The sequence below is a fragment of the Pyrus communis genome, chromosome 13 (genome assembly GCF_041283825.1).
Source record: "Pyrus communis isolate YQ-2024b chromosome 13, ASM4128382v1, whole genome shotgun sequence".
In the NCBI taxonomy this organism is placed as follows: domain Eukaryota; kingdom Viridiplantae; phylum Streptophyta; class Magnoliopsida; order Rosales; family Rosaceae; genus Pyrus; species Pyrus communis.
Genome location: NC_142577.1, coordinates 22,404,485 through 22,430,721, shown reverse-complemented (window position 1 = coordinate 22,430,721; position 26,237 = coordinate 22,404,485). Strand labels below are relative to the sequence as shown.

At 38.1% G+C, this 26,237-nt stretch overlaps 5 protein-coding genes across 5 annotated transcripts; 2 read left to right on the top strand and 3 right to left on the bottom strand.

Annotated features, from left to right (window-relative positions):
* The first annotated feature begins 3,451 nt into the window (after positions 1-3,451).
* On the top strand, positions 3,452-5,856 carry LOC137736835 (putative protein phosphatase 2C 47). Its single transcript, XM_068476118.2, has 2 exons — positions 3,452-3,634; positions 4,596-5,856. Exons 1-2 carry the CDS (start codon positions 3,614-3,616, stop codon positions 5,598-5,600), a joined length of 1,026 nt encoding a protein of 341 aa, XP_068332219.2. The 5' UTR covers positions 3,452-3,613; the 3' UTR covers positions 5,601-5,856.
* A 634-nt stretch (positions 5,857-6,490) lies between these two features.
* Positions 6,491-9,063, top strand: LOC137736763 (dihydrolipoyl dehydrogenase, mitochondrial). Its single transcript, XM_068476021.2, has 2 exons — positions 6,491-7,063; positions 7,582-9,063. Exons 1-2 carry the CDS (start codon positions 6,773-6,775, stop codon positions 8,830-8,832), a joined length of 1,542 nt encoding a protein of 513 aa, XP_068332122.2. The 5' UTR covers positions 6,491-6,772; the 3' UTR covers positions 8,833-9,063.
* A 412-nt stretch (positions 9,064-9,475) lies between these two features.
* LOC137737733 (craniofacial development-like protein) lies at positions 9,476-12,306 on the bottom strand. The gene is made up of 5 exons (XM_088682313.1): positions 12,151-12,306; positions 11,146-11,235; positions 10,912-11,036; positions 10,612-10,821; positions 9,476-10,164 (listed from the first exon to the last, which is right to left on the bottom strand). Exons 1-5 carry the CDS (start codon positions 12,194-12,196, stop codon positions 9,802-9,804), a joined length of 834 nt encoding a protein of 277 aa, XP_088538439.1. The 5' UTR covers positions 12,197-12,306; the 3' UTR covers positions 9,476-9,801.
* Positions 12,307-14,573: 2,267 nt separating this feature from the next.
* LOC137737672 (stress-response A/B barrel domain-containing protein HS1) lies at positions 14,574-16,146 on the bottom strand. Its single transcript, XM_068477216.2, has 2 exons — positions 15,940-16,146; positions 14,574-14,901 (listed from the first exon to the last, which is right to left on the bottom strand). Exons 1-2 carry the CDS (start codon positions 16,077-16,079, stop codon positions 14,712-14,714), a joined length of 330 nt encoding a protein of 109 aa, XP_068333317.1. The 5' UTR covers positions 16,080-16,146; the 3' UTR covers positions 14,574-14,711.
* A 6,839-nt stretch (positions 16,147-22,985) lies between these two features.
* On the bottom strand, positions 22,986-25,528 carry LOC137737671 (galactinol synthase 2). The gene is made up of 4 exons (XM_068477215.2): positions 25,154-25,528; positions 24,411-24,731; positions 24,140-24,274; positions 22,986-23,421 (listed from the first exon to the last, which is right to left on the bottom strand). Exons 1-4 carry the CDS (start codon positions 25,442-25,444, stop codon positions 23,185-23,187), a joined length of 984 nt encoding a protein of 327 aa, XP_068333316.2. The 5' UTR covers positions 25,445-25,528; the 3' UTR covers positions 22,986-23,184.
* Positions 25,529-26,237: the final 709 nt, after the last annotated feature.

The window sequence follows — 26,237 nt, the reverse complement described above, 5'->3', positions numbered from 1 at the left end:
GCTACAATCCGATTATTGTATATAAATGAACCTTTTGTCGAACAAGAAAATGGGTTGTAATAAAAAGTTAAAAGGGTAAAAAGAAAGGATAGGATCATAAGATAATCATGAAAATTGGTGCGTTTACGTGTTGTATCAGAGAACCCAATGAGATTCGGAAAAGAGAATTCATTAAATTTCAATAACTAAAACTAAATAACAAGTGTTTTTTTTTTACCGGAGGTTTTTGACCTAGACGTATCGACAAAACTAATTAAGCCATAACATACATGAAAATGTATTGTGCAAGATGATTACATACACCTAGTTCGACCACCCCCCCCCCCCCTTTTTTTTCTCCGCTAACCAATCTTTTTTTTATAAATCTCGTTTTTTGTAAATCCTTAATCTTACATTTTTATTATCCCACAAGGGTAGGTACAATCAATTTAAATGGAAATTTGTTAGGCCAAATCATTACATAGAAATATCAGTATTTGATTGATCTAAATTCATGTAATTTAGTATTTATTCAATTTATCGTATGATTTGATTTCTCGTACACTGCCCCTTCTTTTGACTTTTGAATGGGTTTCGAATAGAAAAATCATTTATTAATCTGTAGCCCGACCTAGTTTAATCCATGGAACTCAACCCGGTTATCTTATCCCTTCCTATTCTTAATAACAGTACGAACCATGAATTGTCTTCTGACTCATCAATCAGATAGATGAATTTTAGAATTGTTCAAGAAACAAGTGATCCCTTTTCTCCATACCGCTAAATCTTGGACATATTCTTCTTGTTTCATCAACTAATCTTAGTCTTGAATCCCGTTGAAGAGGGGAAATTTATAAATATTTTTATGTATTCTTCAAATTTCTATGTGTCTTAAACTACTACAGTATCATAAGTGTCATATATTTTATTACTTTCTACTTTACTCTTTTATTTTCTTTTAATAAATTTTCTATTATCAAATTAATATATTGTATTGAATTAAATACATATTAGTTAATTAAATATTAAATAATATGAGACTCGAAATGAAAGTACCCTTCTCGCACACATTTCCCATTACGTTGTCGGGACAAAAATATTGCATGTATCAATATAGGTGGAAATATTTAGTACATAAAATAGCGATTTGCTAGATATATAAATAGATATATAAGATATAACTAATAAAACGGATCTTGTGTTCTGGAATTGGAATCAAAGAAAGATGTTTAAAATAGCTCGTATGCTGTGAATTGGAATAAATGTTTCTCGGTAAAGGAAGGGAATAGTAATTTATTCATTCCTAATTTATTCTTATAGAACATCTAAGAATAAGAAATCGGATATATCGACAGATTCCCGCGTAGTCCAAAGAAAAAAATTGCAGACCCAAGCCACAAACTCTAAATCCAACAAGGCAACAACTAACCAAAACGAACTCTCGTACGCAACCTTTTGGCTATACGGTTGGAAAGGAGGAGCTTTAATAAAGTTGCTTAGTCACTCCGCTTCTTTAACTAAAAAAATTAGTAACCTAATTATTGAAAAGAAAGTACAATTAAAACAAAAACGTTTAACATAAAATACTGCATTTTAACGCTACGTGCATCCTTGTGTGAAACGAGGGAGGAATTTCGGCTTTCGTTTTCTTCATGATTAAAAAATAATGGCTTCCTCCTAATTTAATAATCATAATTTGTTGTAAATTTCAATGCTTCATTATTTGAAATCACAATAAGGTGCTCAGTGATTGGGGTTGAATTCCATATTTGTATTCTACACAACATTTTTTGTGTTCAATTTCTGGCGTTGATGACTCACATGATGGTCGTAAAAAAAAGTGAAATATTTTTGTGAATCTTTCCGACTCCTAAAAAGGTGGACTGCAATGACGAAGTTTTTTTTTTTTAAGAAAAAAGAACTTCATTATTTGCGTTGTACATCATGGTTCACGTGATTTAAAGCGAAACATAACAAATTTATGCAATGATCTTGCTTATGGCTATATAAAGTAAATATATTACATATGATTTGTGAGATTTCAATCATTTGCAAATCTTACGCACGTGGTTAACAGACGTTTTAATAATATCCTTGTGGTTAGTTTCGTTGTCAAATTCAGTCCACATCAAATTTTCTAACCTACTTCCCATCAATTCGGAATAATGCATGTGTTTGTGACATGGGTAAAATGCAATGCATCTTTATGTGTCAAATGAGTTTTGATGACTTAAGATCATCTCCATAAGATATCGTAAATTGTACAAATCAACAATAACAGTGAAAGAAGACAACAATATTGATTCCCAACCGAAAAGCCATCTATAATGCGACATGACATAAATTGACATTCCTAACCCTTATTGTAAAATTGATAGTAGGTTCATTTTATTTTTTTCAAGTGATTATATGCATTTTATTATTATTTTTTTAATTTTAAAACATTTATTATAATTATTTATAATAAATGTTTTATAATAGTTGTTTAATTTGACATATTGGATTGAAAAAAAAAACTTTAATGGTGTCAAGTGCCATATAAGCTGTCAAATTTAAAATTTGACGTCTCTTTTGAAGATAATTTTAAATGACTATTCGTGACTCACATGTAGACGAAATAGGATAGAATGAAAATATCAAGTTGGGCCAAGAATGATAACAAACTTAATCATAAGGTATTATTACGATTTTATTCACCACGTGACTAATATTGACACATGAACTACTCCATTTGGATAATTTATGCAATTATTGTATTTCGAACATTAACACAAGAGAGTAGTCTAATTTTCATTCAATTTCAAATTTTCTCTGTAGTTTTTTATTTAGGAAAACTAATGAAAATGGTTTGAAAACTTTAAGTTTTAATAATAAGGACAAAATAAAGGATAAAGTAAATAGTACAAATGTTGACTTTTTATAATTTTTCGTTAAAGTGAACAGTATTACACGCTTTTCGTTAAAACTCTCTTTTTATTTTGTTTTCACAAGTCATACAGTAGGCAAGTGGATTCAAACTCGTAACACATTAACCTACAGAGTTCGTTTTTTCGTAATTAAATATAATTAAAAGTAAATTACTGTTACCGAGTAGTAGGTGGCGTCAAAGTGGAGGCGGCAGCGGGAAGCAATCCCATGTCGGCACACTGTTTAGCTGTCACTCCGTATAAGGAAAGCAAAGCACGGAATTCCAATTCCCGAGTCCGAATTGGAAACAAACGGCCACAAAGGACACCTACAAACGGTAAAACCGTCAAAAAACCATTCAACCGCCTTCGGGTTGCCTCCAACAATTTACCCGCCAGGATTCACGAGTCAAACACGCTTCCTCATACAAAAACACCCCGAACCCGGTCCGCCACGCACACGTCCCGTCCTTGACAACGGTGTTACCGGTTCATCCGGTCATTTACTCATTACCGGACTTGGATCCCCGATACGAATATAAAGCCGACTCTCTCTCACGTTCCTCTTCACATTTACACACAACAACAAAATTCAGATAAAATCCGAGATCGATCGAGAATTGGAAACCCCAAAGCCGAAATAAAAACCTAATTTGCTATCCCTCTTCTTCTTCACTGAAAAAATCCCTAATTTGGTAATTTTTTGGACGGTACGACGGCGTTTAAGGATGATTGTGAGCCCGGAATCGGTATGTTCTATAGCTCTGTTCCACGTCGTATGAAGAATTAGTGAATTATTTTCTGCGTTAAGGGTTTTTGTAATTGGGTTTTCTATGAGGGATTTGTTCGATTATTCTGTTTTTTAATTATTTTTTGTGTGGGATTTGTTCGATTGTTTTGTTTTTTTTTTTTTGGGTTCTTCTGCTCTAGATTAGTTGTGTTTTGGGAATTCTATGAACATAGTCGACATGGGTTCTTGAATTTTTGTGGGTTCAGTTAGGGTCTACTGAGCTAACTGCTTCCGAGGTTCTTTCTTTTCCTTTATTTTTTATTTTTAGATTTGATGGTGTTTTTCATTAGCCTGGAATACCTTTTCCTCATGAACTCTGGCGAATTTTTTTACCGAATAAGTTCCAATTCCTTGGTGGTTTAGCTTTACAGTAAATTCCAAGTGAACCTTTTGATTTGGTTGAATTTTTAATGGAATTGATCAGAATTGTGCACTTGATAGATTGTTTGTAGAATTTCGAGTCTGTATGAGCCCGATTAGATCAGGTGCGAATTTATATACTGGGGTTTGGAAACTGATTTTCTTATATGGTTTTCTCTATGCTTGAATTTCTTTAATGGGTTACTCATTCGGTGATCGAGGTTTTTCTTTTATAACATTTGATTTGCTGCTTAATTTTTGGGAAATTCTGACTGAGGCAATCAACAGCTTAATTAAAAATGAATTGTAATGAAAGAATTAGAGGAAAAAAATGAGCCTTTACTCTTGTAGCGCTCTTAGACGAAATTTTTGGGTGAAATCTTGTATCATTGATAATACACCGGTCAGTTCTGTAATTTTGGTGATTTCTTCATTCATACTTTTTATGCTTGTTGGATTTCCAGTTTCTTTGTGTGCATACCAAAATCTATATCCAGGATTATGTTCTTTTGAGATGCATGGAACATGTTTACTCACCTACTTGGTTTCTGTTTTACCAGGTTCTGAGTTGCACAGAGACGATTAATAATGCTGGAATGGAGTCTTCTGCAGTCAACTTTGTGCCGAACATTCATTCAGGAAGCCATAGTGACATTGGACCAAGGGATTCCATGGATGACGAGCACATTCGGATTGATGATCTGTCTGCCCATGTTGGGGCTCTCTTCAAGTGTCCCTTTCCAAGTGCATTTTATGCGGTGTTTGATGGTCACGGAGGGCCTGAGGCAGCTGCTTATATGAAGAGGCATGCCATGAGACTATTCTTTGAAGATGCTGATTTACCGCAGAGAACGGATATGGATGCTGTTTTTTTCAGAGAGTTGGAGAATTCCCACAGGAAAGCATTTCTACAGGCAGATCAAGCCTTGTCTGAGGAACACAGTGTGCGAAGGTCGTGTGGAACAACAGCATTGACTGCTCTTATACTTGGAAGGCATTTGTTGGTTGCAAATGCTGGTGACTGTCGAGCGGTTCTTTGCAAGAAAGGAACAGCAGTTGACATGTCTCGGGATCATAAACCTAGTTACTTGCCGGAACGCATGCGAGTTGAGCAGTTGGGTGGTTTCTTTGATGATGAGTATGAGTGTCTTAATGATTCTATCAGAGTCACCCGCGCCCTTGGAGATTGGGGCTTGAAGTTACCATTAGGTTCCTTGTCGCCTCTAATTGCCGAGCCTGATGTTCAGCAGGTTATGTTAACAGAAGATGATGAGTTTTTGATCATTGGTTGTGATGGGATCTGGGATGTCATGTCAAGCGAATATGCTGTGAAGCTGGTTCGGCTTGGGCTGAGGAGGCACGATGACCCCCAACAGTGTGCGAAAGAACTTGTCGAGGAAGCACTGCGCTTGAACACATCAGACAACCTCACGGTTATTGTGGTGCGCCTCTCTTCACCGGAACGTGTTGAGTTCCCTCGCCAGCGCCCGAGGTTGGGGACCTGCAGGCTCTCGGAGGAAGCACTCAGCCGGCTGAGAAGCTTGTTAGAAGGCAAGTTAATGTAAATAGCAGTCGATTCCTATTCGCTGAGTCCAAATGGGAGATGCATTTTTATATGTTTGTGGCTGCTTCAGATTAGGTTTAGAACAAAGCACCCGGCAGTTTGGCTAGGATAGATTTACGACTTGATTGTGTTGTTGAGGTTGTGGAATGTAGCGGTCAATCGGTATTTACATTTGAGCTCAGTGTTGTTTTAAATGAATTGGGTTAAACTGATTCATTTATTTACATTAATCTTAATTATCTGATTATTTTAAATAATTGTTGTTTCGAGTGAACTTTCTCTTAATCCAAACTAGCTATGTAATTTATTTTTTGTTGTTGAGACTAAACGATTCATGTTGGTCGTATATCACCTAATTAGTATCTCTGATCGCATGTCACAGATTAGAGTGCACATATAACCAATTGGATGTATGGTCTTTTACTAATATCTTTCGTCACGGGACACAAATGCTAATAAGCTGTTGTGTATATCGGAACGGATGAGATGTATACCTCGATTACATGTTAGAATTTCTCTCCTGGTGATGAATTTGGCTTGGATGTTGTTTTAATCGGCACAAGACAAATAACCTCATCATGTTTGGGGGCAATTGCCCCTCCACCAAACATCCAAATTGGTGATATGCTAAGAGTGTGTGAGGCTCTACCATTTTCTCCATTTCGCTTTTTTTTTCTTCTATTTTTGTTACATAAAAAGATAAAATACGAACGAAAAAATAATAAATAAATAAATCGTTGAAATTAATTTTCTCAGATTATGATAGTAAATTATTGATCTAGTTGCCACCGCATGATTGTTCATCCTATTTATTTAATAAATTCCCAAAAAAAATAAGGGAGAAACAATTGGTAGTCAAATAAGGTAAGCGTAGAACAAGCGCACCAACATCACGTATCAAACGGCCACGATTCCATCTCATTTCTAAATCACAACTATATTACAACGTGGCAGCCACCTTTTGGAAGACCACGGATTATATCCTGGATCTTAGCACGCTGTATCTGTAAAAAAGAATATAATCAATTTTAATAATAGCAGAAAATAATTGTGAAAAAAGCGGCTCATTGGCCAGCGGTCGCATTTGAAGGCCTTTTACCAAGCGGCAGAAGCGCAAAGCGAAAGAGAGACGAAATAGTGAGAGGTTTAACATATCGAAGTTTCAAAAGGGCAATGGCGATGGCGATGGCGATGGCGAGCTTGGCGCGGCGGAAGGCCTACCTTCTCTCTAGAAACTTGTCCAACACGTCATCGGAGGCCGTCAGGTACTCCTCCCTCACCTCCTTCTCCAGGGGCTTCGCCTCCGCCGGATCTGACGACAACGACGTCGTCGTCGTTGGCGGCGGTCCCGGCGGTTACGTTGCGGCAATCAAGGCCGCGCAGCTCGGCCTTAAGACCACCTGCATCGAGAAGCGCGGTGCTCTTGGCGGCACCTGCCTCAACGTCGGGTGCATACCCTCCAAGGTCTCTCTTTTTTTAACTCTTGCTTGCTCCTGCAGTTCCGTACTTGCCTGCTAGGGTTCTTAACTTTCTGGATTTTTATTTTTATTTTATTTTCGTGATTGTGTTTGTTTTTACTGCTTGTCAGATCTAATTGTTGATCATTGGAATTATTTAATTGAATCCCAGTTGATTGATTTCGATTTCATGTTTGATAATATTTATTTCGATTGGAGTTTAATTAATTTTGAAAATTTAATGGATTTATTCAGTCGAATTGTGGAAATTTATATCATATTGCTATTGGGCTCCCTCAGAAATTTATAAAAGAAAAAGAAAAAAAAATTCTAATCTTGAGTAGCATGGCATTAATCATCCACTAAATAAGCAAAGAGCATTTCCAAGTTAAAGTTTTCTAATGTTGTGTGAATTACGTATTCTCGTTTCGGGTTGTTTTCAGTGTAATTTAGGGGTGTTTCTTCTCGTTGAATTTAGATTGGTATGTGGAATTTATCTCTAATATCGTCTGCTTTTGTGTCCAGGCGCTTCTTCATTCCTCTCACATGTACTACGAAGCTAAGCATGCGTTTTCGCACCATGGAGTGAAGTTCTCCGATGTCGAAATAGATTTACCTGCCATGATGTCCCAGAAAGACAAAGCTGTTTCTAATCTTACACGAGGAATTGAAGGGCTGTTCAAGAAGAACAAGGTCACTTATGTTAAAGGTTATGGAAAGTTCATCTCCCCGTCTGAAATTTCAGTGGACACCATTGATGGCGAGAATACAGTTGTGAAGGGAAAGAATATCATAATTGCCACCGGTTCTGATGTCAAGTCTTTACCCGGAATTACCATTGATGAGAAGAAGATAGTGTCATCCACAGGAGCTCTGGCTTTGCAGGAAATCCCAAAGAAACTTGTGGTGGTTGGAGCAGGATATATCGGCCTAGAGATGGGCTCGGTGTGGGGCAGACTTGGTTCTGAGGTAACTGTTGTTGAGTTTGGTCCTGATATTGTCCCATCAATGGACTCAGAAATCCGCAAGCAATTTCAGCGTTCCCTTGAGAAGCAAGGGATGAAGTTCATGCTCAAAACAAAGGTGGTTGGAGTTGATACCTCTGGAGATGGTGTGAAGTTGACCCTTGAACCAGCATCTGGTGGCGACCAGACTTCCTTTGAAGCTGATGTCGTTCTTGTATCTGCTGGTAGGGTTCCATTCACATCCGGGCTTGATTTGGACACGATAGGAGTTGAAATGGACAAGGGAGGGAGAATTTTAGTGAATGAGAGGTTTTCTACAAATGTCTCGGGTGTTTATGCAATCGGAGATGTTATTCCTGGACCTATGTTGGCTCATAAGGCAGAAGAGGATGGGGTTGCATGCGTGGAGTTCCTAGCTGGTAAGGTTGGCCATGTGGACTATGACAAGGTCCCTGGGGTCGTCTACACGCACCCTGAGGTCGCATCTGTTGGAAAGACTGAGGAACAAGTGAAGGCCTCTGGCGTTGCATACCGAGTTGGAAAGTTCCCTTTCATGGCAAACAGCAGAGCCAAGGCAATAGACAATGCTGAAGGACTCGTCAAGATATTGGCCGAGAAGGAAACAGATAAGATATTGGGAGTTCATATCATGGCATCCAATGCTGGAGAGCTCATTCACGAGGCAGCCATAGCCTTGCAGTATGATGCATCGAGCGAGGACATTGCACGAGTTTGCCATGCACATCCGACCATGAGCGAGGCGTTGAAGGAAGCTGCCATGGCTACTTATGACAAGCCCATTCACATCTAGAAAAAAATCATTACTTCCATTCATCTTTGTTTTCAATTTTTGTTTTTAAGAATTTTGGAATGACTTGGTATGAACTTTCCACTTAGTTGTTTTAGCCTTCATTCAAGGTTAGCAGATAAAAGTGTTTTCAGTACTTTTTTACCGTTCCCATTGGCTGTGTCAAGGGAATAAGTCTGTATGCTTTCTCAACTCAATGTGAATAACAACATATGGAAGGCTATGTTGGGCAAATGGAATGTTACCCATTTTGCGCAGTTTTACTGCCTAGTAATTACTTGTTCTTGGATGGTACTACTCGGGGTTAAGTAGGGCTACGGATCTGTTCTTACCGTGTCTTAATGATCGACAACTGATTAGGATAGGTCGGGGCTTGGCACACGTTGTAAGGGAAAGCGAGATAATAATGAGTTAAGATTAGGATAGGTTAGGGTTCAGTTCAAACGACGGAGATGGGGATTAAAACTTAGGTTGAAAGAGGGAGCTTTGCTATCTTAGGCAACTTGGCTGCGCCATGTTTGTTGCAATCGTCAACTGATTTATACGTCTTGTCTTAATTTTTGGTTTAACGCAGTACTCGGTGAAACTAGCAACATGATAAAAAATGGTCGAGTTTGAAGACCAACCATTATTTGACAAAGGGAAATAATTGAACTGGGACTCGATATTCCCATCATGTCATACTGCAAGTTCCTCGTCTAAGAATCGAGACCTACAAATAGGGTTTGAAAACGGCCCAAACCCAATAAAACCAACCCGTTTACAGGGCTACCTACACTCCCATCCGTAAAATCAGAATAAGATTAAAATATCTTCACTAGTTTACAATTAATGACCATTCTCTCCTCGAAAATCCAGGATCTGTTGAAAAAACCTCATGCAAATGCACAATACGCCTTAAAATTGTAGCTACTGCCCATCGTCCTCTCTATAATTCTGAATTCCCAGTTTGGCAAACCGATCATTGCGCAGTTATGGCTCCTCCCGCATATCTGGTTTCCTTTTGGCCTGCACGGCCAGGCGCGCATCCCTCTCCCGTTCAAACTCTCGGAAATCTGCTCGCTGCAAAAAGTTTACCTTATCCAAATATTGATTTGAACTCTTCTTGTAAGATTCCAACTCCTCCTCCAACCCTTTCTCTTCCTTGAACTCCCCCCAATCCTTTTTCGTTTTATCAAGCACACTGAGCTTTTGTTTCTTCTTAATCTGTTCGAGCACAGCATCGACACCTGAAGATGCAGGAGCTTTTGCCTTTTCGGATGCTTCCTTTGAATCAGCATCAACAAGCTTCTTGTATTCAATTTCTTTACCAGCAAAATCCCGAACCTCCATGATCTATAAAAAGAAAGAGACCTGGCTGTTGAATATGATTATAACCAATAAACTTTCAAAAGTCCGCACCCACAATCAAGATTTTTCAAACTTCAAACTTGTCTGTAGGATGATAATTGATCGTGACACTAATAGTTACGAGTTTTGGTCTAAGAACCAGCTCCAAGAGATTCAAGTTAAAAAGGAAAACTGCTCGGCAATCAGAGACTACTCAGGTGGTAAAAGGGGTGTGTAACTACATGCATACATGGATGTGTTTGTGTGTAATCTTATTATTTCCAAAATTAACTGGAAAGAAAACTAAGAACTAAGTATACATCTCTTAAAAAATGATTATCGAGGAGATTAAACAACTAGTGACTAAGCAAAAGGTCTATCTAAACCAAAGTTTAGCAAGACAGGTGCCCCCGACGGAATAGAAACAAACAGATAATACAACAATATGCTTACCTCAACTTTCCCTCTGCCAGATGTTGCAACTGCAGCATCCTTAACTTCTACAAGAGCAGCAGCAGCAAGCCGCCTGGCTTCGTCACGAGATTTGTCCTGCACGCCATTATCACTGGAGCTGTTCTTCATGACACTTGATCCCTTCTGTGCAGCATCTTCTTTAGGGGACTCTGCCTTCTTTTGTGCCAGGCCCAGATATCCCATCCAATTCTGAGAAATAAATCGACGTAAAAGATTAAATTCTGGCCAACTACAATTTTATAATTCCAACACAGATAGGAAGAATGAGGATATTCTCACATTAGATGACTTCTTGGGAGTTTTATTCACAGATGAGGAAGACTTCTTTAATAAATCCTTGAACTGCTTATTTGATACTCCTTTATTCATTTGCTCCCACATGGCATCTACCCGAGCTTTTACCTCTATCAAGATAGGAAATAACATTAGCCTTCTGGTCAATGAATTTATGGTACTTAACATCAGAATAGAAAATGGATAAACAAGCGTCTGTGAGTACAAAGAATTACTGACCCGTTTGTTCAGGTTTTGTCTCTAAGCTTGGAAGAGGAGCAGCTCCGTTGGTAGACTCGACCGGTAAACCATCCTTTTCACCTGCAGTACCTGAACCGGAAAACCAAACTGCTTAACCATAAGTATGAAAAAAACGAAAAACAAACTGCAACTAAAGTACTGCTAGTGAAAAAAGTCGTGGTACAACCAGTCCTGGCAGTGCCCGCATCAAATAGCATAAGACCAAATATCAGAAACGAACCAACAATCCAACATCAATGATTCAACTAGAAGCTGTGACACGAGTCTATCTATGGAGCAAAGTCATCAAATGAATATTTCTCATGCCCCCTGAATTTTTCTTTCACTAGAAACCTATGAAACTTCAAAAGATACGATAAATATCAGTCGTAAATAGTTGTAGCTGCCAGTATTGATCTCCAAATCATCTTAGACACCAAGCACCCAATTGGGAATTCAACTAACGAGTAAATAACATTGTGACGGCGAGCTTCAATGGTTCGGCGTGCAACTCCACCTATATTACAAATTCTGTACTCAACTAAAAACACCTAATTTTTAGAGTGCACAGAAGTTTAGCCAAACTTTGGTTCTGATCTAATTATTAAAACCCATTAACAGTAGATAACCCAGCTGAAAAATCAGAGATTATTCCAGGAAACTTACGATCCTTGAAATGGGTTTTAAGATTTTCACAAGAAAATAAATAAATAAAAAAGCAGGAAACTTCCGCTCATAAATCCATGAATGCTAAACCAAACAAAACACTCCAAAGTCTCTACAATCACATAGCCCATATATAAACTCATGATCCCCAAAGAAAAAAAGGGCGAAACTTTTCCAGGCTCAGCCTGTTTCGACCGCTCGGAAAACCCATTTTCTTTCATCATCAATGGTTTTTTTTCGAGGGAAACAAACAGACCTGGCCCAGCGTAAACATAAGAAAGACGGAATTATGAATAAGAAAATAAAATCGAGAAATATAAAAAGAAAAAAATGGGTAACCTGAACTGGAGGCGCCGAGAGCGGTGGTTGTGGTGGTGGTTGCCATCCAAGAGATAACCCAAAAGTGGAGAGAGAGGGAGAGAGAGAGAGGGAGAGCGTCTTGGTGGTAACTGGTACCAAAAGAATAGTCTGTTTATTGGGTTCTTCGAGCTTATATTTTGACTTGTTGGAGGCCCATCAGGCCCATAAGGCTAAATAACTAATTATCCCCCCAATTTAAATGTAATTAATAAAAAATTCTTTAGTTTTGTTTATTGAAGAACTAGCAGATGCCCACACACATTGTATGTGAACAATTTCATTTCATTTTGTTTTGTTTTTATTATGAAGTGGGATTAGATTTTAAAATTAAAAAAAAAAAAAAATCAGTTATGAAAATTGGGTTCATGTAAATAGAGCATGTTATATTAACCTAGCTGTGAGATTGCTGTAAAAAAAAGTAAAATATATGTTCATGTAATTATTAAATTGCCCATATTTTTTACTTGACTTCAATTTTGGTGAGGGGTTTAAAATGGTAATTTCCTGAAATTTTGGTTGACAACCATGATTTTATTAATAGGTAGTGTAGATTACAAATATAATGGAGATCAAATTTTCTTTAAAAAATTTTATTATTTGTAATATTTATTGGGAACCACTATATAAAGAAATAACAACGTTTAATAACCACCAGAGATAACTCAGTATATAAGGACGAATTCCATATTCGTATTTTATATGCTAAGTCATATGTTCGATTTCTGACGCTAGTGAATCACACAATGGTGGCTAAGAGTGAGTTGAAATATCTCTGTAAGACTTTTTGATCCCAAAAGAAAGACTACGTTGATGTAGTCACCAGTTAGTCCCCTTATTGCAAAACAAAAAAGAAAAACGAAGTTTAATTACATTAAAATGTGGCCAATATCAACTCAAAAAAAAAATGTAGCCTATATTTGGGTTGACTAATAGACCTTGCGAGCAGGTTTGAGATTGGCTAATTTGACTAGAGCCAAAAATAAAAAAATAAAAAAATGTTGCCGCATCAAGTTTTTTCTGACAACCAAAAGCATACCCGACTGTGTTTACCACATCAATCTTGCTAGGTGTTTTTTTTAGAAATAACTTTTAGCAAAGTGCTTTCAAGCATAATTACTTTCCATATCAGCAATCTCAAACGAGCCAAACTTAGTAACTGGTAATTTAATTGGGTATAACAAAAAATGAAGGAGGTTATGGATGAGAGGGGGTACCAGTGGAAGGACTTCAAGGGATTGGCTTAGGATTGGATGAACTTTGCTATCAAAACATTCTTTAACTCTCCCACCCTTTGCTTCACAAACTTCTGATATGTCGAGTTCGATTATTTTTAGTGAAAGAATCCTATATATGTCTTGTTTTAGGGGGGTGTATTCAACTGAGATTTTGAGAGATTTTAATTTTTTTGATGAATCTAGAAGTATTCAATCAGGATTTTAAATGATTATTTGATATTCGAGGTGTATTCAATTATAATTATAAAACAGTCTATTAAAATCCTTAGAAATCTAGGTGTAATCAATTAGGATTTAAAATTTTTTTATAACATTCTAGGTGTATTCAATTAAAAATTGATTTTATAGAATTTGAGAAAGTTGAGGAATTAAAGGGAATTAGAGAGATTTCGTAGTGCATTTTAAGCATCCACAAATCTCACATCTCCCCATGAAATTTCGAGGGAACAGAATCAAAATTTTATATGGAATCTCTACAAAAATCCATGAATTTATATACCTATTAAAGTCTTTCACATTCTCAATTGAACACAATTTGATTTTCAATTCGATTCGGGCATCAATCAAAGGACTCCTTTATGCATTACAATTTAGTGAAGATCTGAGTCCTCAACGATATAACTCCAAAATAAAAGATTAATTTCCGGATTCGTGACAGAAGATTTCGATCAAGTGAAACATCAGACAATCAGAATTCAGATCATATCTAAGGGGCAGAGTGTACTGGTCAGGGCCCAGCTCTATCCGAGCCTCAAAAGTTACTTGCGAACTCACTAGATTCAAGGTATGCTGATATAAGAAATGAAGGTCTAATAACTTCCAAGTTCAAGTTAAACGAATTAGATCGACTGGATTTGAAGTTAGGCCTCCATTTCGTCCTACATCACATACCTTGAGTTACCGTGAGCTATCAAATCCAATCCAATTATAGGCACCAAACGTGTCCCAAATCTCCCTCTCCCCGTCTCTCTGAAGCCGCCCTCCGCTGGATCCTCAGAGGAACTGATTGTCTAAGCACAATGCTATGGAGCAAAACACCAGTAAGGAATACTATGGACTTGAAGCAGTCCAATGTAATTATATAAGAAATCTAACTGAGTATTAAATCGATTCGATAGCGTCAACACCAATACAAGGCAATGCAGTTAAAATTTGAGGCACAACCAATGACAGACCTGAATTATTTCATTTTACTCACGGTTTGTAAATCAGATAAAACAGATCTGAATCAACCTCTTACACAGAAGCTTAAGTTCCACCAGGAGAAACAACACGACATACGACACCTGGGATGGTCCTTCCGATTTAAACATGAACTGTAGTTGGTTTGTAGTCGATCACAATGACCTTCTCCAAATTGGAAAGGAACAAATTTGCAAAGTCAACGTGGGCAGGATGGGCTACGTATTCTGCGACACCCTCCGTACTCTCAAAGGTTGACTCAAAGACATGAGTGAAACCTTGATGTAGGTTCTCAAAGCTCACGTCTTTTCCCCTGATCACAAAAACATGAATCAAATACTTACTCAATTAATTGCAGCTTGTCCAACTCAGGAGAAAACTTGGTGAATTCATTACTTGTTCGATAGCCTTAAGGGAAGGGGAACGCCATACATGAACAACGACTAGAAAATCATGTCGAATAATCTATGAAATGCTAAATAACCGTCTCAGGTTAAAAGGCATTCTAGTGATGTCCAGCTCTTTGATCATAATCCTAAATGGCCTCGTTTGGTCGAGAGGACCCAATTTACATGGTTATCCATTCAAATCCAATCCTAGAGACCAAACGAGGCCCATGTGCTTGGTACAAGCAACTGCAGTGTGATATGCCAAATGCGGCAAAAATATCCAAACATATCCACCAACTAAAAATTGGGAATATTTTTCGCTCACCGCTCTCAAGTGATGGTGATTCTCACAAACCTATTTATCCCCGTAGATGAGTTTAAATTCGAGACCTGTGTAGTGAACAGACACAAATCTCAAAATTTAAACTTATCCAATGGTAACAAAATAAGATGGTGAGCATTACCACCAATTGAGGATGGTGAGCAAAAATGCAACCATAAAAATTAGCTCTTTTCAAGAGAAAAACTGCAGCTTTAACCAATAGCTGATGCTTCAACCCCTTTTAAGCATCAAATTTTCACTAAAGCTGCACTCTTGCGAATAATGGGAGCTAAATTTTGCCTTAAAATATAGGATCTTGAGGACCCATCTGACTCCCACAGTCAAAGCAGCATCAACAACACTAATTTCTTTTCACAATAAAGGGTCAGACTAATGAAAAGCAAGTCTAAATCAAAGGTCAGATAACCAAGGCCAAACTAAATAGACAACTTCACAGGTTAACAAATTTCAATTAAAATTAATCAGAGAGAAAAATGCATCGAGATTCAAGTCTTTAAATTGGTAGCTCCATCAGTAAATTTCCAAGCAAAAAATGAATGAATTTCCAAGCAAGAACATTAAGATTTAAGAGAGATTAGATTACTAGTAACTTGGAAATTGGTATTATTATTGTTATTACCAGTTGAAAGACTTCATGGGTTCGATGAGATTGACGAGGTTGGTGTAACCTTTGATGAGTTCTTCGATCTTGCTTTCTGAGATCCCGTCTTTGAACTTTGCCAGCAGTACATGCTTCACCAATCCCTGTGCTTCCTCCATCTCTCTCTCTCTCTCTCCCTCCACCAAACTTCGTATATGCCTCACGACTCCCTCGCTCTCCACCAAACGTCGTATATGCTTCACCACTCTTTATGCTATACTGTATTGTAAAGGAAACGACGTGTCGTGTAATCGTGTGGACTCACATTCTTTTACATTCATGTATTAGAGTAACTCCACTCCACCCCTATCAATCCCCAAGGCTATTGGGCAATCCAATTCTCCAACCCAAAAAACGGCCCAGCCCTTTCCAATAACCTGAGCTCCAAGGGAGCCTGACACAGTCCCCTGGCCCTAATCGCCAATGACTGGAGGGAGTGACATCAAGTTGACGTCACGATGACATATTTTCCTCCAAATTAATGCTTATCCGAACTCATACTTTGAACAAATCAGACACATTCTTATGTTTTTAAGCTTTCAGTTCTTCATTGGTAATGTGTTTTATTCAATGAACATTCTCGTTGCTGCAAATTTGATTAATGCAATTGGGTTTTGTTTTGTGGACCTTTGGATCTTCCCAAGATTTGACTTTTGCCAAGGGATTTGTCTAATTACATTGTTTATGTGGTTCTTCAGGGTTGATCTTTCTTGTAATTCAATCATCTTTAAAACATTGGAATAAATGCATGTTTTCCTCTCACAGTTTAATTTTCAAGTTTTTGGATATTTCCAGGATACATTACATTACTGAAGACGTGCACTCTCAGATTCTCAAGGATTGGTACCCAATCATCCTTATCACTGGCTACAACGTTTTTGATCTCGTTGGCCAGTGCTTTTCTTGACATGGTAACCATCGCATCGTGGCACACCATAACATTGCTATTGGCCATGACATGACAAGCGTCGCGAATTGTTAGCAGAATGCATGTCATGACACGCTAGAGAATAAACCCTAATGCTTTGCTTGGTTTCTCGAAAAATTTAGGAAATTGAAACTAAGAATTTGGAGAGGAGAGAAAGAGAGGCTTACATACGTGATCAGCAAGTGACGGAACCGATTTATTAGAGAGAATTTGAAGGAGAATTTTGAAAGCCAACGACGTCGTTAAGGTAAAGCCAAGGAAGGTGAATCGCACGCTAGAACACCGATGTTGGCATGCGATGACATGTCATGGCATGTGTTTTGTTGACTTTTTGCACGTTTGGCATGACTTCTCTTGACACGGTAACCCTTGCATCGTGGCACACTAGAACATCGTTGTTGGCCACGACATGAAAAGCGTCGCGAATTGTCGACATAATGCATGTCATGACAAGCCATGCATTCTCTCTAAAAACCCTAATGCTTCGCTTGGTTTCTCGAAAAATTTAGGAAATTGAAACTAAGAATTTGGAGAGGAGAGAAAGAGAGCCTTACATACACGATCGGTGAGTGACGGAGCCGATTTATTGGAGAGAATTTGGAGGAGAATTTTGAAAGCCAACGACGTCATTAAGGTAAAGCTAAGGAAGGTGAACCGCCGTGCAGTTTTATTTTTTCCTTTTTGGATAACACTTGCCAACATCGATGGTTTAGTGTGCCACGATGTGAGGGTTAGCGTGTCAAAGTGTTAGAAAAATGCATGTCATGGTTTGTCTTGACACGGTAAACCTTGGATTATGGCACACCACTATTGGCCACGACATGACAACCATCACGAATTGTCGGTTGAAATGCATGTCATGACATGCATTTTGCTGATAATTTGCGAGGCTTATTATTGTGTGCCACGATGCGAGGGTTAGCGTGTCAAGATGAATCATTACACACCATGCATTTTGCTAACACTTTGCCTACTATTTTGGAATATTTAAAAAAAAAAAAAAATTTAGGAAATATATGAAGCGTTCTTATCGGTAATAACCTTGGTAAATATTCAAATCACACAATGCACGTGTTCTTACCGGTAAGAACCTGTATAAATATTCAGCTCAGATATTGAACGTGTTCTTACTGGTAAAAACACGTGCAAATAAAAGATCCATGTCATTACTTGTCTTGACACGCTAAGTCTCACATCGTGGCACGACAAAACATCGTTGTTGGCATGCGATGAAATGTCATGGCTTGCATTTTGCCGACGTTTTGCGTGCTTGGCATGACTAGTCTTGACATGGCAACCCTCGCATCGTGGCACATCAGAACATGTTGTTGGCGAAGATATAACAAGCATCGTGAATTGTTGGCATAATGCATGTCATAACATGTCATGCATTCTCTCTATAAACCTTAATGCTCAGCTTGGTTTCTCAAAAATTTAAGAAATTGAAACTAAGAAATTGGAGAGGAGAGAAAGGGAGATTTATGTACGTGATTGGCGAGTGACGGAGCTGGTTTATTAGAGAGAATTCGAAGCAGAATTTCAAAAGCCAATGATGTCGTTAAGGTAAAGCTGAGGAAGGTAAACCACCATTCAGTTTTGTTTTTCCTTTCTGAGTAATGCCTGCTAATAGCGATATTTTGGTGTAGGGATGGGTTCAAAAAACTGAAAACCAAAAAAAACCAAATCGAACCAAGGAAAACGAATCGAACCAAAATTGGTTTGTTCAATTTCGATTTTGTTGGTCCGGAAAACGAACCAGTCCGAACCAAATTGATATATGAAAATCTTATATAAATATTCAAAACCTGGTGGCGTGAAGATTCGAACCCTTTCCCTTCAGGTTGCAAATAGTTGCTTCAAGCCAACTTGACTGTAGGTTTTGTGTTGCTATAATTGTATAAGTAAGTTATTTATAGGGATTCTAATCTTTAATGCTTTATAAAATTTCTAAAGTTTACAAACCCTAGCCGTCACTCCCATTTTACCTTTTGGTTTTCTCAAACTCTCTCTCCCCTCCTCTACTTTCTTCCTCTCTGTTTTCTCAGTCTCTTTCTTTCTCTCCTTTCTTCCTCTCTTCCTCCAAATCACTCTCTCTCCAGTCTTCTCCTGTCCTCCTCGCTGATTCCTTCTTCCAAACCATATTTTCCCTTGCCCATTTCGAATTGGAACCCTTTCCAAATTGGAAGATTCTAATGTGGATTTTCCGATCTCTCATAGGTAATTTTCATATCAAAACAAATATGATTTATATTGTGGTTTTGCTTAATTAAAATGGGTTTTTCTTTTAATTATTTTGTTGGGGTATTGCATATTGTTCATGTGACAGCCCGTCCCGGATTATTCGTACCGTATGGGTGAAATGACGGTTTTGCCCCTAGTGGTTATGTTTCATTGTGTGGTTGTTCTGGGGTTTTGGTTGGCTGCATCTGGACTACACACACACCCACACTCTCATCCTCATCACCTTCTCTGTCCCGTGTCTCTCTCTCTCTCTTTCTCTTCTTCTTCTTTGTACTGACAAGTATCAAAACCCTCGCAAACGTTGCAGATCGAGTTGGAAAGTTATATATTTGTGTTCGTGAGGATCATACGAGTTCAACCATACCCATTTCACATAAGGAATCCTTCGATTTCACGTTGAACCATGGAACCCCGATTTTGGTCACTGTTCATGCACACGTGAAATGTTGTTTTTCAGGGAATTAGAAACTTGTAGGAAACTTAGTGAGGTCCTTAGGAAGCTTGGGGTGGTTCGTTGGAAGGTTTTGGACGTCGGGATCGTGAGTTGCAGGTTTGGCCGGAATATCGTGGGTTTTTCCGGCGAGATTCCGTTGGTTTTAGGGCTCCAAAGTGGTAAGGTTTTGTTCTACTTGTTGTAAGCTTCATTTTGGTACCAATTTCGTGGAATTTGGTTGAGAAATGAAGAAGATATGAAGTTTTGAAATTTTTTCCAGTTTCCGGCAACGCAAACGGCGGTGGCTTCGGCGAGACTCACCAGAGAAGACAGGGGAATATTCCGTTAAGTTAACGGAATATTCTTAACGGCGTCAGGTTAGTTTTAACGGAATATGCTTACTATTGGACGGAATATTCCCTAACGCCGTTAGGGATCCCGTCAACGTGCCAGGCACATGCCTGCGTGTAGGCGGCGGGTGTGGCCGTGCCTTGGCCAACGCGTGGGGGTGTGTGAGGCGTCGAAAAATTATTTTAAAAATATGGGGATGTTCGTGAGGTTAAGTAGATCACGTTGGTGTATTCATACACCCCATTTGAGCATTGTATAAGAAATTATTACCTAGTTTTGATTATGTGCTTTAAATTAACGTTTTTATAGTTGTTTCGCATATAGGTGAGACCTATCCTGAGGACGAGCGCAGTCACTCGAGGCAAGGGGGTTACGACCCTTCTACATACCAGTGAGTGGGCTTTTGGTTTTCTGTATATACCTATATACTTGTGATTTTCCCAGAAAATGAAATGGAATGTTTATATATTTTAAATGCCATGCATTGCGTTTTCCTATTGATTTATGCATTGGCAGTTGCATATATGTATGTTTGGTGCTGCGGACGCACAGGTAAGTGCCAGGTAAGTTATGGTTTATGATGATGTTTAGCGGTTATGTGAGATGCATAGAGAGTTCATAACCTGCACTCCCGGTGTTAGTGCTCCTGTCCAGAGTAGGGCACAGTCCTTCACGTGATGTTCATTTCTCGCACCACACGCTCATCTTGGATCCAAGTTAGGTGCACAGTCCTGTCGTACAGACCACTTTAGGTGGTTCCGACTCGTAGGTGACCCACGATTATTCGCCCAGTCTTCATGTGATTGTAGCACTTGAGCGTATTTATTTACACCTAGTTCTGTCGTACAGACCACTTTAGGTGGTTCCGACTCGTGTGCAGGTATAGTTAGTGAGTTGGGGATTTGAGCTCTAGATTCAGCCGTACAGGTCACGTTAAGTGACTCCAGTTGACAGATTCATTGCATTGATTGACATTACCTGAGTTACTTACATTTTATGTAGAGGCACTCGACATGACATATTTCTGAGCATGTTTTCTATATATGTGTATATTCTATTTTCTGGGAAACTATACAGGTTTTACAGCAAGGGGTTAGAATTTTTGATAATGAAGTGATTTTGAAAAACTTTGTTTTTGCCCACTCACACTTTCTGTTTTGCGCCCCTCCAGGTTCTAGTTTGGATTGCTCTTTTGGTGGCTTATGAGGAATTCTCGGCATATCTGACAGATTATCACCAGTGTAGGACCACCTCTGAGTGTGTTTAGTTAGTGTTTGTTCCTCTGGACTGTACTAGATTTTGTGTGCTCTGAATATTGTTTTTCACACTTACGCTTGCACATGTATGTTAACTACTCAATGTGTAGTTTGGTTTTTATTTATTCGTACTTTTATTATTATTCTTAGCTTCCGCACTGTGCACATGGTTACGTCACTCTCACATGACGACCAGCATGCCCTGATTTTGCTCGGGATGTGTCAGTTCATATTTTGGGGTTTTCCATATTTCTCATATTTGTTTGTTGCGTTTTTGCTATTTTGTTTCTCATTTGCTAATTATTTTTATTTTTTATTTTTATTTTTATATCTGAAGCATATATTAAACAAAAGATTGGGATCAAATATCACATTAACTTGATTCGGGTTGAAATTTCTTCCAACTTGTTTTGATTATATTTACTTTGTGTTGCATGTCATTGGAGGTCTGACTTTAATTTGGTTTTATGTAGGTTTTGCCTTGCAGTTTGTTTTGTGCAAGATTTCTACATGAACGGACAAAAGGTTAAAAAAAAAAATCGAAACCAAACTGAAACCGAACCGAACAAAAATCGAAAAAAAATTGAACTAAACTGAACTGAAAATTCGGTTTGATTTTGATTTTGTCAAAAAACCGAACCAATTCAAATCGAACCCACTCCTATTTTGGTGTGCCATGATGAGAGGGTTAGCATGTCAAAATGTTAGAAAAATACATATATTCATATCATACTCATATTCATATGAATATGGGGTAAATTAATTGCATATTTTTAAATAAAATATAGATAAATTAATTTTGATTTGTATAAATTATTATAATGAAATCCATGCATGAATACGTTTAAAATATATTGTCAAATAATTATTTTTGGGTAAATTAATTGCATATTTTTAAATAAAATACAGATAAATTAATTTTGATTTGTACAAGTTATTATAATGAAATACATGGATGAATATGTTTAAAATATATGTGCATGTTATGTGCAAATAATTATTTTGGATGCATTATTACATAAATATGGTGGTGGGAATCAGTAACAACGGAAGCTGCTTTTTGTGACATCTGATCAACTGACTCTACTTCTGGAATGAAGCAGTTGAGTGCCGATCGTTGCAGACACCATCAAATCGGAAAGATGTACAAAAATAATTTGTACAAATGTGGCACGCCATCATTTTGGCAACATTTTGCCCACTATTTTGGAATAACTTAAATGTCGGCAATGCATGTCGTGTCATGAGCAGTTGCTGCTTACTAAAGTCAGTAATTGCTTTGCTCAATAGCGGGTAATAGCCTATGGAATATTTTAGGAGTAGAGTTGCTCTTAACTATAGTTTTGAGAAAAAAAAGGTACCAGTGTGAAGGGAACTAAAAAAATGAAAAGGGAAAGGGTGGAAGGGGACTTTATATATGCTCCTGTGTATTTATATGCTTGGATTTTTTGCCGTTAAATTTTTTGACCAACGATTATAATCCAATAAACAAGATTTAACGGTCAAACTCAACGCTTATAGGATATTCCAAAGCATATTAGAATTTTCAAATGTGGAAGAAGTTTGGTATTACTAGTGGAAAGGACCATGGGTTCGATGAGATTGACGGGGCTGGCATTCCCCTTGATGAGTTTCCTCAATCTGACTTTCTGAGATTCCACCTTTGAACTTTGCTAGCAATATACAGTATGATTCACCACTCCTTTTGCTTCCTCCATCTCTCTCTCTCTCTCTCTGGTCTTCTACTTTTCTTACGATCAAATTAGTCAACTAATATACAGTAAGCTACATACCTTAAAGAAACTGCAAATCCAAGTACATAATAGCATCGTTTTATTCGCAAACTCGGTTCACGTTACAAACACAACCGCATATAGACTTATGGAGTATATATAATAGAAAGTGTAGTTTCCTACACACACAAGCTGGTGTAGCTAGTATAGCTAAAATAGTTAATACATAGAAGTCTGGCTCTCAAAGCCAAATCGGCGTCACGTTACCCCGGGACTAGTTGATCAAGCTGCAGAAGGTGCACTTATTTGCTCATCAACGTCAGTCCCAGATAATCTGGAAATAAGGGGTGGAAGCTTTACTTGCTCGTCATCCTTCACCACACGATCATCCACATCATCATCATTCTTGTAATCCAGTAAAGCGTCATCATAAATGTCCCACCATTTCTTCACCAGCATCTTGATGTCCTCTCTCTCCATATGCTGTTCCTTTCCTGTGTACCTCCATGGCTTTGATCCCTGCATCCCACTCAATTTAATCAAACTTCAGTTCCATGTCATACATATGTTTCCAGACCGTGAATTTTAAGTGTTTATTTGTTGAGAGTTGTCCCACATTGGTGAGGGACAAGGTTTGCTATGTGCTTATATGGTCTTGGGCTACTCCCCATATTGCCAATTGGTTTTATGGTGGAACCTCAATTTCATCATGGTATCAGAGCGGGTTGTCCTCGTGTGAAGCCAAACGGCCACACGCGCTCCACGTCACCCAGTTGTTGTCCACGTGTAGGCTTGAAAATCCGCCACACGTGCGGGGGCGTGTTGAGAGTTGTCCCACATTGGTGAGGGACAAGGTTTGCTATGTGCTTATATGGTCTTGGGCTACTCCCCATATTGCCAATTGGTTTTATGGTGGAACCTCAATTTCATCATTATTATGGCAAAAATCCACTGGATCAATAATCCAGTCTCATATGAAAACCAAATTATTTAATTAGGTAATCTTTGTATGTGACGGGATTTGAAGTTCTGTTTTGGCAAAAATCAACTTCATCAATGATCAAGATTCACACTCTTGATTACATGATTCCGTATCGAAAATTGAATGATATTTAAGATCAAATTAATGTTTTGTATTGGCAAAAATCAACTTCATCAATATAATTCAGATTCAATCTGGTTAGAGAATATTTTCTTGTTCGTAGCGAAAATTGGATGAGCTTTAATTGTTACATACCGCAGCACAATAGTGAACAACCTTCACTTTGTCAAGGTCGACATTCTCAGGGTGGCGCCACAACATAGCCAAAACAAGATTGTATATAGGTGGGATAGGACTGTATATGTCCTTGAAGAACATGTTCAGAAAGTCCTGCATATGGTCATCAAAACTATAGTTCAAATTGGGAATGATTTTTTTCTCAAAGAAACCCAAAATAACATGCGTTTTTGGCGCAATTAATTACGACATCAACACAAAAAGTATAAGCAGACGATCCTGCTATTACCTGCTCGGCGAACAAGGAAGGAGGGGTGACTTGGAGGGTCTCTAGCAGATCATGGTAAGTTAGAACACAAGGCTTAAAGACAAACATGCCGGCATTGAAGTAAAGTGGTGGTGGTGAGCCCAACTCGGCCGGCCACTGCACCTTCCCCGGGCACTGCTGGCAGTACCCAATCTTGTACTGAGGAGATTCACTCCATGTCTTCTCACAAAAGCAATCCATCACAGCATAAAAATTGCCCTCGGGCATGTCGAAAAGGTGATCAATGTTTTCAAACACTTGAATGTCTCCATCCAAGTATATCATCTTCTCGTACTCCACAAACTACAAGTTAATACACATAAATAATCAAATTTTACACATATGGTAGTTGCATGATTGAAATGCACTAATGACTTGTAAATCATTTAAATGGAAAACGTTCTCGTCTCACCATAACAAGTTTCGTTTATAGAATATGAAAGTTCTGAACCACTAATTACGTAGAATATTAATCAAATATATTGTTTAAATTTCACCGATAATATATTAAACATGTTTAAACTGCATCGACAATCAGTGTAAATTGCACCGACAACATGTTTAAATTGCACCAACAACACCAAGAATATGTTTAACATGCTTAAACTGCACCGACAATCAGTTTAAACTGTACCGACAAACAATTTAAACTGCACCGATGGCACCGATAATATGTTTAACATGTTTAAACTGCACCGACAATATATTTGATGAGAGAATATTACCTCCCAAATACGAAGCTTGGAGTAATTGATGACATAATAAGCCATGGCAAATTGGGTTTGGTTTTCAGGAGGGTAGACAGGGTCAATTGCATGAACAATGCATCCTTGAGAGTGAAGAATCTGAAGGTGGTCCTCAGGAACATCAGGCAGGACAGCCACCACAAGAGGATATGCAGATTTGGCCTTCCTTAGGCCCTTGGCAAGGCCAACCACACCTTTCCAATAGTCTCCATTGCCAGCCAAGAAGGTCACAAAGGCCCTCTTGGGACCGTTTGTCTCTACAGGGGACATCTCTGGATAAAAGTAGGGGAAGAGATTGCAGAAGATTTGAGAAGATTATCAGAAGAAGAGAACAAGAAAATTAGATGTTGAGAAGAAGTAGTAGGTATCAGTTTATATAGAGGATGAATGAAAAGATTGTGGGTGTGTTGGCATGAATATGGAAAAAAAATTACGAGGTGGAAAGTTTTGAGTGAAGAAAATGATTCTTTGCAATCCTTTAAAATTTCAACACGTGGCAAGAACAAATTGACATGTGTAATAGGTTAAAAAGAAGACCCTAACTTCTCAGACAATTTACTATTTGCACTCATTTTCTAACACATAAACTTATAACACGACATAATATTATGGTAATAATTAACACTAAATAAAATATTATGTTTATGAGGCTTAATTTTTCCTCTTTGTGCTCAATACTCAACTCGCAACCCGTAACATATTAATGATTTGATATTTGGCAGAGATATGATAATATATCTACTATGTATATGTACCGAAAGTCACTATCGATGTCGAAAAGGGTTATATTTTAGTTTAAATACTATTGTGAAAGAAAATCTAAGAAGAAATGCGAGTTTGGTGATGGCTGCTATGAAGGGACGGGGGGATGATTCTTCCTCCTACGGCCCTATTGTAAATGACTTGAGATGCTTCCTTGCAGAAATGCCGCACTCGACGGTTAGCCATGTTCAACGGGAAGGAAATGAGGTGGCACATCGGCTTGCTAGGATGGGTATTAGTAGCTCTTAGGAGTTTGTGTGGTTTGAGGAACCTCCGGATTTGATTCAGGATATATTAGTCA